The 14,356-nt window shown below is 52.7% G+C and overlaps 1 protein-coding gene across 2 annotated transcripts in view; it reads left to right on the forward strand.

Moving 5' to 3' along the window:
* EMILIN2 (elastin microfibril interfacer 2) overlaps nt 1-14,356 on the forward strand; it is a 51,762-nt gene extending 37,406 nt beyond the window's left edge. Inside the window, exons 5-8 of one of the 2 annotated variants that reach the window (XM_049620383.1) lie at nt 8,923-9,336; nt 9,937-9,969; nt 10,518-10,646; nt 12,559-12,962. In XM_049620383.1, coding sequence (XP_049476340.1) covers nt 8,923-9,336; nt 9,937-9,969; nt 10,518-10,646; nt 12,559-12,608 — 626 coding nt within the window. In that variant the 3' untranslated portion in view covers nt 12,609-12,962. Of the gene's footprint in view, nt 1-8,922; nt 9,337-9,936; nt 9,970-10,517; nt 10,647-12,558; nt 12,963-13,230 lie in introns of those variants that run through there. The other variant, XM_049620382.1, reaches the window with a different exon arrangement.

Raw genomic sequence — 14,356 nt, forward strand, 5'->3', positions numbered from 1 at the left:
TGATGAGAAACAATCAGAGGATTTTAATTTTTTTTTAATGTTTATTTTTGAGAGAGAGAGAGACACAGAGTGCCAGCGGGGGAGGGGCAGAGAGAGAGGGAGACACAGAATCTGAAACTGGCTAGAGCTGTCAGCACAGAGCTGGAGGCAGGGCTTGAACTCAAGAACCTCAGGATTATGACCTGAGCCGAAGTTGGTCGCTTAACCGACTGAGCCACCCAGGCAACCCCCGCCCCTTTTTTTCCAATGTTGATCAGAGGATTTTGAGCCAGGAAGTGCTTATTATTTCTCAGCTTTGCCATCCTAGCTACTTCCATGCTTTCTCTGGGACTTTGGGCAAGTTATTTATCTACCTAATTACCTCACTTTCTGCATCAGTTACTTGGAAATAATAATGACGCTGATCTCAAAAAGTTTGCTTAAAGAGGATTAATACTCATAAAGAGTGGAGTATTAAATAGTGCCTGGCCCCTCGTATTTATTCAATCAGTATTACCTATTATTTTAAACCTCTGACCCCTATAATGTTTAATCTGCTCATGGCTGCACTTTTCTCCCTTTTTCTTCCTACAAACCCCCCAGGCATCCAGCCTCAAAGGAGTCTGAGCAGCCTGTTCACACAGCAGACATGGATGGAGACCCTTGGGTGTCCGGCTCCTGGCTGCTCTGTGGAATGCTCTAGATAGCTCTAGATAGGGGGTTTTCTCACTTTACCTTTCTTTTTCTTTAAATTGGGGGGCAAGTAGAAAGTGTAAAAAGCCTAGAAATCTCCTCTCCCTGGCATTCAGGATTCACATTCAAATACTTTTGTTGACAAGAGGCTCAGCACTGGGGTACTTGGGCAGTTCAGTCAGTTAAGCGTCCAACTTCGGCTCAGGTCATGATCTCACGGTTCGTGAGTTCGAGCAATACACCAAGCTCTCTGCTGTCAGTACAGAGCCTGCTTCAGATCCTCTGTCCCCCTTTCTCTGCCCCTCTCCCACTCACGCTCACTCTCTCTCTCTAAAAAATAAACATTAAAAAAAAAAAAGAGCTCAGCACTTGGGGATAAGTTAGGTTCCAAATGACAAGGTGGTTCTTAAGTCCTTTGTCCTTCTGTCTGATGTGGCCATAACGGTTTGGCTGTCTGCCTGGGCACGCTCACTCCCATTGTCATGCGTGGGTGGGGCACTGTGCTTCTGGCCAGCACCCCCTCCATTTCCCTTGGTCAGCATCTTGTGGGGCAGGAGTTCCTCTGTGGCGGGCAGCTCCAGGGTCTGCTCCCTGCATGAGTGAAAGGTGTCTTTTCCTGCCTGGGCCTGAGGACTGCCCTGGCCTGTAACGAGCGTTGTCAGCAAGGCTGTGGCTGGCTGCCCTCTCTGACAGCCGGCACATCCCAGCCTTCTTGTGTGACACAGACGCTGAGCCCTGGCTGGACTCCAGCATTTCTGCTTACAGTAGGAGAGAGGGGACTTCCTGGTGTTAAAACACCTGGGGCTCCCGCTGGGTGGAGATGGTGGGCAGAGGAATATTTCTGTGCATCAGGGAAGCTCTCTTTCCCTACGTCACTGTTCCAAGAAGGGACATGCCCGCCTAGATGCCATGATGTTGTTTCAACAGACTCTAGTGACAGGAGTATCACTTCCTTTTTCAAATCTCCCCCCCCCCCCTCTTCTGCTCAAGTCTGAGGGCTGTTTCTCTTATAACTTGAATTATACTAAGCACAACATTTCATTTAGTTGTGTTAGAGATTTAGGAATCCCATCTTTATCAAGTTGCTTAATTCAAGCTCTGCTACAAGAATGAAAAAGCATGGATTTTCTAAATATTTAACCATAAAACCTGGCCAGGGGAAGAGTGGCCTGATGCCACAGTCATGCCCTCAACTTGAAATCGGCTGGGTTTGGGCCAGTTTAGGTCCAAGATGGCATGATGGACCAAGTCAGGGTTTTAGAAATAATTAACGTCTAAAATAAACTGCATATACTCAGACCATCCTGACCCCTGCAATGTGCTCCCTTACACCCTGCGGGCATCTGGGGTTCGTAATGCCCTTTGGTGGGGGTAAGTTGCGGCTGCCTTTCTGCATCTTAACCATTGAATTTAGAACCATGGTATTCTCAGGGCTGAGGTGTCCCATAGCTGCATGCAAAAATCCTCTGGGAGCTTTAGAAAAATAAGAACTCCTGGGCTCACTCAGGAGATTCCTACTCAACAGGGATGAGGTGAGACCCAGGAACTTGCAATTAAATTTGTTATTAAAACAAAACAAACCCCCCTAGCTCTGGTCCCAGAAGAAGAAGGAAGGCCACCTCAAAGGCAGCAGGATATAACCACCCAGGGAGAACTGTGCCCAAAAGAAGGGGAGAAACAAGGAGGAAAGAAGAGGAGAGAGAAGGAAAGCCATGACTTGGACACCGCACCAGCAACAAACGTGGACAGCGTGTGTGCTAGTTCACCTGGGGACTCTGTTGTAGTTGTTGAGACATGCTCTAGTCTTGAGTATGCAGCTTTGCCGTAGGTCTTAAAACCGGGGAGTGTAGACCCTGTGCGGTTCCGCAGAGATTTTAGAATCAGGTTGTGAAATTCTACAACAAAAAAATTCCCAAGCGATGCTGAGGCTCAGCTAGGTGAGAACCCCTGCCCACCCAACCCTGAGATTCTGTGATTGCAGATTCCTTCCCACTTCGGATGTATTTGTACAGCTGTCTGTATCTCCGTGTTCTCTAGGTTGTACTTTTCAGAAATGCAGAGCCGTTTTCGCTGTTTAGCCCGATTCCGGGGCTGCTTGTGTGGGTCACGTGGGGACTCATTGTCCCCTCCGTGGTGTAAGCAACACAGCCCTCCTCGTAGGCGCTGAGGCTTTCTTTCGTTCCAGCCCAAACCACAACAGCTTCCGGGTCACCATTTGCTCCGAGTAGAGTCATTCCCGCGAAGACCTGGTTTCCCTTCAGGTGTCGTCAGAACAAGTCCGGTTTTCTGTAGGTTGACTCCTCAGCCCTGAGCACACCTGCGGCCCTCCACCCCCGCGCCTCCGCCGCCCTTGCCCTTGCGCCTCAGCCTTTCTGCGGGGAGCAGGAGCAGCCGCTTCCTCCAGGCAGCCCCATTCTCATGGGCGCACAGTGTGACCGTCTACCGGCTTTGCCGGACGCACGTCGGCGTTTGGAAGGATTTTTGTAGAAATCCCAAGTCTTGATGGCCCCCGGGAAGGAGGTCGCGTTGTTGCCGGCTGTGGCCTGCAGGTGCACCCCGGCTTCCCGGGAGATCGGATGCCCCCTCAGCCGGACTTCGCGCCTGCGCCGTGTGTCCCCGTTAGGGATGAGCACGGGCGCCCTCGCTCTGTCTCGCTGGCACCCAGTTCTGCCTGGTTGACGAGAGGGCGCCGTGGAGCCGCCCGTTTAATGGACGGGGTGGTTGAGGTAGGAGGGGTCAGTGGCTTTTGCACGGCCGGGGTCCCGGGCACAGCCTCTGACACCCGGGGTCACCGTCTGTCCCCCGGCCTCTGGCAGTGTAACAAGACCCCACCACGCTGCCAGGCACACCTAAGGGCCCTCATGCTTGCAGTTTACTTTCCCGTGGCCGCCGGCCTCCCTTCAGGCCTCCCTGACAGGAGGCAGAGACAGCCTGTCAGGGGAGCCAGACACACGTTCTTAGCAGCTCGAGGATTAGGGCGGATTTTCTTCGGCAGGTCTTTGTTGCAGTGAAGTCGAAATTGGCTTTTAGTAAGATAGACTCTAGAGGAGAAGCAGCGGCCTTCCCTCCCCGGGTCCCTCTCCGTCTTCGGGGGGAAGGCTGTGGCCCTGCCTGAGGCCACACGGGCGCATCAGGACTGGAGCCTGGGGCAGGTTCCCGACCCGAGGCAGCACCCGTGGGGCCGCGCCGTCCCTTCCTGCGTGAGCCTCACGCCTTAACCACAAGGGCAGCAACTCTGGGCTCTCCGGGGGAACGCGGTTCAAATGGTCATTCTCTGAATTGGAAACACATGTTGAGTTCAGAAAGCCATCCGCTGCCAGGAGTGATCTTTCCAGAATGAGCAAAATGCTGTCCAGTCTGTGTTACAGCTTTGTAACAAATGCGTATACATTGGAAACACCTGGCATGAGATGGGGGAGCAGGGGCTGGGGGAAATGACTGCACCCAGGGCAGCATTGCGTGAGGTGACAGGTTGTCTCGGAGCAGTCAGTTGCCCCCGGCCAGGCATGGGTGTGCTCGCCATGGAGATGGGGGGGGGGGGGGGGGGATATTTGGCCCAAGGGAAATATTTGTCCATTCTTTTCCTTCTGCCTTCCACCGCGTGTGATAAACCTGAGTGTTGAGGGAGTGATGGACATAAAAGAGCCTTCACCATCTCTGTGTACCAGCATTACCCTATTTGGCCCCAGAACGACAATGATTTTTTGGCAGAATTAGGATGCCTAAGGTAATGGCTGGTAAGGTGTGGCCCATGATGCCTGCCCTCCTTCCAGCCTTCATTCATTCACCACACCCTTAAATGTCGGCAGTGTCGTGTACCAGGCCCTATGCCAAACCCTGGGGACAAAAGATCATTAAAATGTGTCCTCAACTGCTCATCATCCAGCATGACAGGAACAATAGTAAAAAATTGAAAGAGCCCTCCGAGGCTCAAAGGGCCTCAAGGTTCAGAGGCAGGACTATTCAAGCTCTATTGGGCTAATCCACGATGGCGTCCCGGAGCGGGTGGTCTCCGAACCGGGACTGAAGTGAGGGTGCTGGAAGAGGCTGTTTTAGGCAGCGTAAACACTGAAAGCAAAGGCGTGTGGCCAGGGAAGCTCAGAGGAGGGCTGGGCACCAGTGAGGACACGGAGGGTGCAGGAGGAGGTGGAGCAGGTGGCAGGGACTCAGGATGTCAGAGGAGATTTGATTGGATTTTATAAGCACTGGAAGATGATTGCAGATTTTTGAGGAGAGAGAGGGAGGGAGGGAGGGAGGGAGTGAATGAATATGACAGCGCCTGGGCGGGGGGGTCCGGGAGAACCTCTGAAAAAAAGCGGTGGCTTTCAGAGGAAGAGCGGTGGTTTGGAGGGTGCGGTAGGAACAGGTAAGAAAATAAGGACCAGTGTGAGGGGCTTGTACTTTGCTGACTGCAGTCCACTGAGGACGGAGGAGACGTGTTTACTTTTAAATTTTGGATGGAGACCCATACACTTGGACTAAAGGGCAGGAGCCGTGGGGGCAAGGAAAGAGGCCTGAGGGAGTGGATGGGGCAGCCCCCAGAGGGAAGACAGGCCAGCTGGGAGGAAGGGCTCTGAGCCAGGGGCTCCCTGTGAGGAGGAGGGAAGGGAGGACCCACCCAGAGTGCAGGCAGGTGCGTTTCTCTGGATGGCAAGGGTAGACGCAAGGGAGGGTCTTCTGCAAGTACGTTTTATAAAATATAAAATAGTACAGAGAGATTCATAATAAAACCAGGCCCTGGCCCCCCCGTCCCCGGCACTTCTAGCTTCCCAGAGGCAGCCATGTGCAATTCTTTTGGCTGTTTTCCCCTGACATTTACCTCTAGGTTTCTAAATTCATTTATTACTTTTAGATTTCTCTTTATACAGATATTATATATGTAGTATTTAGACATTATATATATCATGTAGCAGCTGTAGGCATTAGTTTATATATTAGGCTTGCTTATATCTCCCCTGCTTCCCCTCCTCCCCACCTCCCACTAGAATTTACCACAATAGCCAGTATTTATGCTGTTATCAATAGCCAATCAGTCGCCAATATTTATGCTGTTATGAGCTAAATAGCTCAGTACAGCTGAATATGATTATGTTGCTTTTTGTTTTGCTTTTCTTTGAATTAGTAGTAGTGTATTATTTGCTAGATTTTACGTATCTATTTTGGATTCCTCTTACCCTAGGATACCCTCTCAATATAATTTTCTATACCATAAAAAGTATCAGATCATTTTTTTGTTTTTTGAATTCATGACCTCCCTTCTGGAGTTCTCTTTTTGCTCCAATCTGGACTGTTTATTCTCTGGACTTGCTAAAGGACTTCAATTTGAAACTTCTTTCACTACCATCCTAGAAATTTCTTGAACCTCTCTCCTGTCTTGAACTTTTTTTTTTTTTTTTTTTTTTTATGTTTCTTTTTTGTATGGTTTGTTTCGGTGGAGTATGTTTTCTAAACTTTTTAAGAAAAGGGGCCTGAGGGGTACCTGGGTGGTTCAGTCAGTTAAGCATCTGACTCTTGGTTTTTGGCTCAGGTCATGATCTAGCAGTTTGTGAGTTTGAGCCCCATATCGGGCTCTGTGCTGTCAGCACAGAGCCTGCTTGGGATTCTCTCCCTCCGTCTCTCTCTGCCCCTGCTTACTTTTACTCTCTCAAAATAAATAGCCTTAAAAGGTGGGGGGAGGGGGGGCTGATCGTTTATTTATTTTTTTTATTGCATGTCTGAAAATACCTATTCTTGAATCATAATTGATAGATATTTTGGTTGGGTATAGAATTCAAGGTTAACAATTTCTCCCTCAAAATTTGAAGACCTTGTTCTTTTGTCTTCTAGTTTCTAGTACTGTTATTGACAAACCTGATGATGCCTTTTGGATTTGAAGTCACACTTTAATTTTTTTTTCCTGAAAGCTTGTAGGATCTCCCCTTTTCCTCAGTGCTCGGAATAGATCTTGGTTTAGGTCTTTTATTCAATAATTTTGCTGAAATAAAATGGTGTGTATGTGTGAGAATTTGATAATTCTTGCCTTACCACCTCATCATCCTATGTCCCAGTTTTTCTGATTTTTTTTTCAGGAAAGATTTCTTATTGTTTCCTTCCTGATGTCCATTATTTTGTCTTGTCCTACCTTTTTTTTTTTTTTAAGTTCTTTCTTTCTCATTTTCTCCTTCCTTCCTCTCCGTCCCTGTCTCCATCCCTTTCTTTCTTTGAGACAGTGCAAGTGGGGAAAAAGAGAGAGAGAGAGAGAGAGAGAGAGAGAGAGAGAATATCCCAAGCAGGCTCTGCACTCAGGGCTTAAACCCCCAAAGCTGTGAGGTCATAACCTGAGCTGAAACCAAGAGTTGACCGCTTAACTGAGCCATCCAGGTGCCCCATGCCTTCCTGTCCTACCTTCTGAAAGATTTCCTTGCTTTTATCTACCAACTCTTTCATAGAATTTGCTTATTTTTGGCAAGAATATTTTTATCAGCAAAGGCTCATCCTTATTCTCTGATTATGTCTTTTTAAAAAATGTTTTGAGAGAGAGAACATGTGGGCACACATGTGAATGGGGGAGGGGAAGAAAGGGAGACAGAGGATCCAAAGCAGGTTCTGCACTGACAGCAGAGAGCCCGATGCTCAACTGAGACACACAGGTGCCTCTGATTATGCCTTTCTTATACCAATGTATTCTTGCATCTTGGACTGTGTCTTCTGTTTGAGGGTTTTACCTCTTTATTTTCTTGCATTGTGTGTTTCCTCAGAGTTCCTTTTCATTGGTACGTTGGTTGGCTTGTTTTGATCTTTCTTATCAGAGGTTTTCTGTACATCAAGTGATCTTGACTATGGTTCACATTTAAAGGTGAGGCACTGGATAAGATTTTATGCTGGTGGGTTTCTTACAGGGTCATTTTGAAGATTCTCCCTATCCCCAACCTAAGCTATAAATAAGTAGGCGTCCTGGGTGTGAGCAGGAAATGGGGGCTGGGAGCTTCTTGATTCAATGCGTAGACTTCGCGTTTCCATGTTCTCATACTCCTGTCCTCCACTGTGGCTGGTGTCCACATGTCTTTAGTCCACCTGCCTCAGTTTCTATCTAACCCAGCCCTTCTCAGTGGTGGTTCTGAAGAGAATTAAGGCCTGATGCTATTCCACAGAACCACATGAATTCTCTTCTCTGCATCTAGGTGTTAGCTCTGGATTATCTTTGGGACTACTGAGGAAGTGGTGAATCATTCTCAGTAGGGCTGAAGTCTCTCATGGAGCACTGGTCAGGAAAGGCTGTTTGAGAAATAGCCTCCCTTGGGGGCCGGAGGTGGGTAAGCAACCTGGCTCTGTGGCGGAAGGGGAGGGGAGCATGTGTTTGATTACTGTAGTTATCTTAGCGAGTTTCAAAACTAGACAGTGGGTCAAAATGCAATCACTGATTTTGCCTGGACATTAATTGTATAGCTTTGGAACCTGGGCACACTGCAGGTACCACACAGACTGAAAAGTTGGGTGGGCCCTCAGGAAGCCTTCGTGGAAGGCTGGTTCCAGGAATGTATTCATAGGAGGAAGGAGCAGCCGCTTCCTGGCTGTGTCACAGTGCCCTCCCATGAGGGCAGGGAAATGTGAATCAGAAACTTCCTCCCGTGGAAATCCCCTTAGTTGGTGATAAGGCTGTGGCAAGAGGTGCTGGGTGTTTCTGTGCCTGCTGCTGAGGTGGCTTAAGCGCCCTAACACCAGCTGGGGTCACTGTGGCATCTGCTGCTCTCGGCAGGGTCCCAGCTTGTGGAGCCACCCACAGTGACCCCAACACTAGCTGGTTTGGGAGAACATTTGTTGGTTGGGATCAGCAGGTCCCTTTCAGTAATTTGTGATATATCCAGGGTATCATCATGTGCTGAAATCAGAAGTTTTGGTGCTGGGGCCAAGAATGGTGCTGTTTTGGAGAGCATTACTACTGTGTAGAAAGGAAGGCTGAAAATCTCCCCCCACTCCGCCCCTGTGCAGGGGGTCCCCATGGCTCTTCTTATCGGCTCCTGGGTGACCCGAGGGCAGCTTGACCTGTGGCTCCCTTCTGAAGCCGTGAGGCATGCTGCCCCCACACTGTGGTGGCTGCTCTGTGCTGGCCCAAGGCAGTGCCCGTGACTCTTGATGCTTTGGGGACAGCCACCAAGCCCACATCTTCACAGGGGGCCCAGCCCATCGAATCTCACAGAGGCGCCTGTGGCTGAGCAGTCAAGTCTGAGGTTTTTAATCCTGCATATTTCTCTCCATTTTCCAAATGCCCAGCGGAGGAGCCCTCAGAAGCAACGCAGCCCCCACCGCGAGGGAAGGCCCCACAGGTGCCTGGAAGGCCCTCCCACCCAGGGCCAGTGGAGGCCCCCACGGAGGCCTCTCATCCCAAGCCAACCCCTCTGCCGAGGCCAAGTGCTCCCCCGCTTCCTGAGGACCCTGGAAAACGTCCGCCCACAGGCCAGCAGCCTGTCCTACCCAAGAGACCCCTGCAGCCACTGCCCCCACCAGCATGGCCGCGCTGGACGGGGCTGCCCTTCCTGCCTGGCTCCACTGGGGTCATTATGGAGACTGGAGAGGCCGGGCCTCCAGGGAGGATGGGCGTGTCAGGGCGGGGCCTGCCCCAAGGAGTGGATGGCCAGACGGGGCAGGGACCCATCCCCAGTGCCGAGGGCTTTGCAGGAGCACCAGGTAAGGGCCCTGCGGCTGGGCACCTCCAAGTGGTGGGGGTGACACTAGATGGAGGGGCAGCCTGAGCCTTAGGGGGTCTGCTGCAGGGTCTTTCCGGGTGCGAGTTCCAAAATCCCCGAAGGACCACGGCTGCCAGGCAGGCAGGGTCAATGCTGGGAACACAAGGAGACACCTTTGCCCTTAGCCGTTCTCTTCCTTTGTTCCTGCTCAGCCACCCCAAGCTGCAGAGATCACAGGGCTCCCCCCAAAAACATGCCTTTCCCAGGAGGATACGCATTAGGGATGTTTATACTCCTTGGGGCTGTGCATTTGCCTGTCCATCCATGCTTCCGCCCCCTCCCATGCATCCATCAAACACTCGTCCAGCCTCACTTTCTTCTCGGATCCCCCCAGCCAGCTTGCCCTGACGGACCTTCTCTGCCCTGTGAGAGGGGGCTAGTGAGGAAGCAGGCACAGTGGGGGTACAGCTGTGCCCATTTCTGGGAGGGCAGCTTGGGAGGGGCGCTCTTGCTCTAGGTCTAGTTAAAGGAGAACAGTGGGAGGAGCCGGGAGAAACAGAGGAGCTCCTGTTTGATGTCCCACTCCCATTTTGTTTTTCAGGATATCCCAGCTCACCTCCTGTGGCCTCCCCAGGTACGTCTGCTGGGAGACCTTGGTGGGAGGCTGGTTCTCCTCGGTGGCCTCTGCCCCTCCCCTGCGTGTCCGGCCTCCTCCCTCTGAGCTATTAGCGTGGGTGGAGGCCCGGCCCAGCTCTTTTGTGCCCACCAGCCGAGGGACAGACCTCTGCTGACGGGACTCAGGCCCCCGCCAAGATTTGCTCCTCAGAGAGGGTCTGAGTCATGCCTGAGACTAGGACTTTTCCCTCACACATCTTCCCAGCCCATGGAGTTGGTGGTGAGGCTTACTGGCTGGGTCTCTGCCTGGTGTGGCTGTGCCTAGCTTCCTGTTCCTGCCACGAGCCCCCGACACTCACACACACAGTGTCACAGGGTCTCACATGTCCACTCCCAGACAGTGCTTGTCCTGCTGCTCACCGTCCCCACCACCGACCCGACGAGGACCGGCCTGGCCCTGTGTCCCACAGTGCTTTGCCACCTTAAGGCCAAACAGCACCGTGAGGCTGCCTCTCCAGACTGGCGCAACCTGACCCCTGTGAATACTTCATGTCCTCTCTGCTCCAGGGACTCCAGCGCCTTCTCTGGTGTCTTTCTCTGCGGGGCTCACCCAGAAGCCTTTCCCCAGCGATGGGGGTGTCGTCCTCTTTAACAAAGTGCTGGTAAATGACGGGGACGTGTACAACCCCGACACTGGTGAGTTCTGAGGCGGTGCATAGTCTCCACATGCCAGCGGGCCCCCTGTCCTGTAGGCGGGGTGGGGACGCCACGCCCGAGGTGCCTGAGCAGCTGTGGGTGCCTGAGGGACCAGTTGGCCCCTGTTGCTCCTCCCCTGATTTGTGGAGTTTTAGGTGAAGAAGTTTGCAGCTGCCAGGCTGCAGGGTGGGTGGGTGAATGTGCAGTGACCTTTTCTAGTCATGAGAGCAGCATACCAGTCCTTGGCACTGTTGTTAGACTCTGCCTACCACTGACTGCACCCTGGCCCCTCCCCGCTGTCCTCCAAGCCCTGGGGAGGTCTTCTTCCTAAGCATCTATTGTCCCAACACCCCGGGACAGGATGGGGGAAAGCCCACCCCTGCCCTGTCTCCTTCAGTGGCTCGTGGCTCATTAACAGAGCCAAAAAGGGTGACAGCACTCCTTCCTGAAGGGACCGGACCCGGTTGCGGGGTCTCCTGCTCTGGAATAGAACTGCTTTAGCTGTGGGCCTGGGTCCTGGCTGCAGCATCTGTCTTGTCGCCCAGATTATCAGTACAATGACAACGGAGGTCACCCTGGGTTCCTGGCTTCCTCCTTCCCACCACACCTGTGCCTGGGCTTCTGTCCATCTTTGTCCCCGGGGACTGAAGTGAGAGCCTTCCTTCCTGAAAGGCCAGACATGGGCATCTTGTCTCCTCTATAAGGGGAAGGCGTGTCAGGGCCCCACTTCCTGGAGGGAAGCACAGCTCCAGGTGTGGCTGGGGCAGGGTAAAGCAGGACCCAGGGGCTTGTGCCGAGGGCCCAGTCACCTTTCCTGAGTAGCTCACAGAGCTGGGGAGGCCCATCTCTGATCCCATCAAGTGCCAGCATGCTGCGGTGCCCACAGAAGTCCTCCCTGAGGAACTGCAGAGGTGTGAGGGCAGGAGGAGGTCAGGAAGGTTACAAGGGGTGGATGGAACAGGCAGAGATTTTGGGCCTCACTCTCGTGTTTGTCCTGCCTGGCCACCATCTAGCTAAATCCCACTGTTCCTAGGACAAGGCTTAGGTTTTAGTGAGCATAAAAGTTACCTACGGAACTTGGGAAAGGAACTCGGGGTCCTCCAGGCCAACTGGAGTCAAGCTCAGGACTCTACTGTTCTCCAGGCTGGGGTGTGGGAAGAGACTCTGCTTTCAGAGACCTTCACTTTCTCCACAAGCTCAGGTTCCCCCTGGGGCCCTCACCCCATGCTGCCTGGGTGGTGGGGACAGCTTGTCCACCCTGACGGGTCAGGTGACGTTTGCAAGCAGAGATGGTGACTGACATTTCTTTCACATTCTGGGTGACCCCGAGTGAGGCCTCCCCACAGGCAGTCTCTAAGCGGTGTAGGAGGCCGTGCGTTCTGGTGCCTCAGGAAGACTTGTGCAGCTTTATCTTACTTGTCATTAAAAGCTGAGGAAGGGAGCAACAGGGCCTGGCAGTTTCTGACCATTTTTCAGGGCAGTCCACAAGATTCCTTCTCGGCTCCTGGGCCCTCCATTCTGTCACTCTTGGCCTGTGGTCGGGGTCCATGCCTAGCCCTCCCCACAGCCCATGGAAGTGGCTGCTCCCACCAACATTTGGTGTAGGCTCCGACCCTTGTGGCTTTGGGGCATCTACAGTTGCTGCTTTGCAAATGGGTCTATCTACCAACCCATGTACCCTTCCTCATGCCATCCCCCTCCCTCCAACCACCACCTCCCCTGCTTCCCCAGGCTCAGAACCTGTGGGCCACTGGCTCAGTGAATGCCTGCTTATTTTTGGCCACAAATGGATGCCACCTGTACACTGATCCCGTGCAGGGGGACTGGCTCTTCCAAGTGAGGAGGGCTGGCTGTGGCCTCTCCCTGGGTTAGTGACAAACTTTATGGGTTCTTTTTGCTCTTGCCTCCTCAGGAGGCAACTCAGGCATTTTGTGGATGTCGTGCCCAGCACACAGGTTGTGAGGCTTATTCTAAGTTGGCCCTGGGGTGCTCTCAATGATGGAGGAAACTCCCAAAATGCAACCAGGATCTGGGCAGCTGCTGCTTCCCCACTAAACCTCGGGTGAGGTAGGAGCGGACCCTGCGTCTTCATACCTGCGCCGTGCACATAGCACTGCTGAAGCTGGTGTGTACCCCATCGCCAGGAGTGTTAAAGCAGCTGAACTCTCTTCCAGCAAGGGTGGGTGGTCCTCTCCGTGCTCACCGCATGACAGCATGGGGAAGGTTATTCTGACGGCTCCTCCGGGCGTAGGTGAGAGTTCTAGTCATCAGAGCACATCCTGGGAGTTTTGCAAGATTTGTCCTCTCCTGGATGTTCCAAGCAGAAGACAGGGGGTGTCACAGTGAGGACTGGGCCAGCTAAGGAGTCTGTCATTGGGTCGGTGGAGGGCAGGTGCGAGTACAGAAAGGGGGTACGTCCCCTCAGGGCAACCTATCTTCTAGAGGTTGGGTGACCACCTCTCCCCGTTGGGTCTCCTGGGACAGTCCTGGACAGAGATGGTTAGTTCCCCAAATCTGGGTTAACCGATAACCTGTCACAAAGGTCCTGTGATGGTGTGACAAGTGCCTGCCTTCATCCTCCCAGGGATCTTCACGGCTCCATACGATGGGCGCTACCTGATCACAGCCACCCTCACTCCTGAGAGGGACGCGTACGTGGAAGCTGTCCTGTCGGTCTCCAATGCCAGTGTGGCCCAGCTGCATACAGCCGGCTACAAGAGGGAATTCCTGGAATACCACCGGCCCCAGGGGGCTCTACACACTTGTGGGGGCCCAGGGGCGTTCCACCTCATCGTGCACTTGAAGGCAGGAGATGGTGTCAACATCGTGGTGACTGGGGGCCGCTTGGCTCACACGGACTTTGATGAAATGTACTCCACGTTTAGTGGGGTTTTCTTATATCCTTTCCTTTCTCACCTCTAGGGTGCCTGGGGAAAGGGAAGAGGAAAGATAGTTGTGAGAACTGGGAAGCTTTAATATATGCAGTTTATTATGTATGTTAACTGGAGCACTGGTCTAATTTTCTGCAGACTCCCCAACACCTCCCCCAAGATACAGACCTTACCTGGCTGCTGAGGCCACACACCCGAGAGTTCCCAGGCAGGTGGTGAGGACACATGTGCCTGATGGGGCCACCACCTTCTGTCATTCCGACTGGACACCTGAGGAGCTGGGGCCTCCCCTGCGGCTTCGCTCACAGAGCCTGTGCCGGGCACGTTGGGTGCTAACCGCGGAGCTTAATCTGCTGCCCAGATCCTTTGCCAGGATCTTGCTGATGGAGAAGAGCTGCTGGGCTGCAGGGCTGAGAGGCGGCGGGCCGGCAAAGTGGTTCCTGTGGACGCAGTCTGCATTTACACTGCCTGCAGGAGAGAAGTTCAGATGCACTGAAGTGCCAAGGTGGCACGTGCCACCCCAGAGACCTCAGGTCTCCAGGGTGGGCTGTCCCAGGGCTGGTTGGCACCGCTCACTTGGGCCCATGCCCAGCTGTGAAGGAAGGCACAGGGGGCTTGTGCAGCTCGTGGGGCTCCTTGAATGACATGTACATTTGAAGTGCAAAGACAGGGAGTGTCAATAAAGATGAAAAACCACTTCAGGTTACTCCAGTCTGGTGCCTTATGGACTGAGAGTTGCTAAAAAGCAAACTGCAGAAAGGTAATTTTTTTATGCTTGTAGAAAGTAAGCTTGAATAAATCTCAGCCATATCACTGTTA

Source organism: Panthera uncia (assembly GCF_023721935.1).
Source record: "Panthera uncia isolate 11264 chromosome D3 unlocalized genomic scaffold, Puncia_PCG_1.0 HiC_scaffold_8, whole genome shotgun sequence".
NCBI lineage: Eukaryota > Metazoa > Chordata > Mammalia > Carnivora > Felidae > Panthera > Panthera uncia.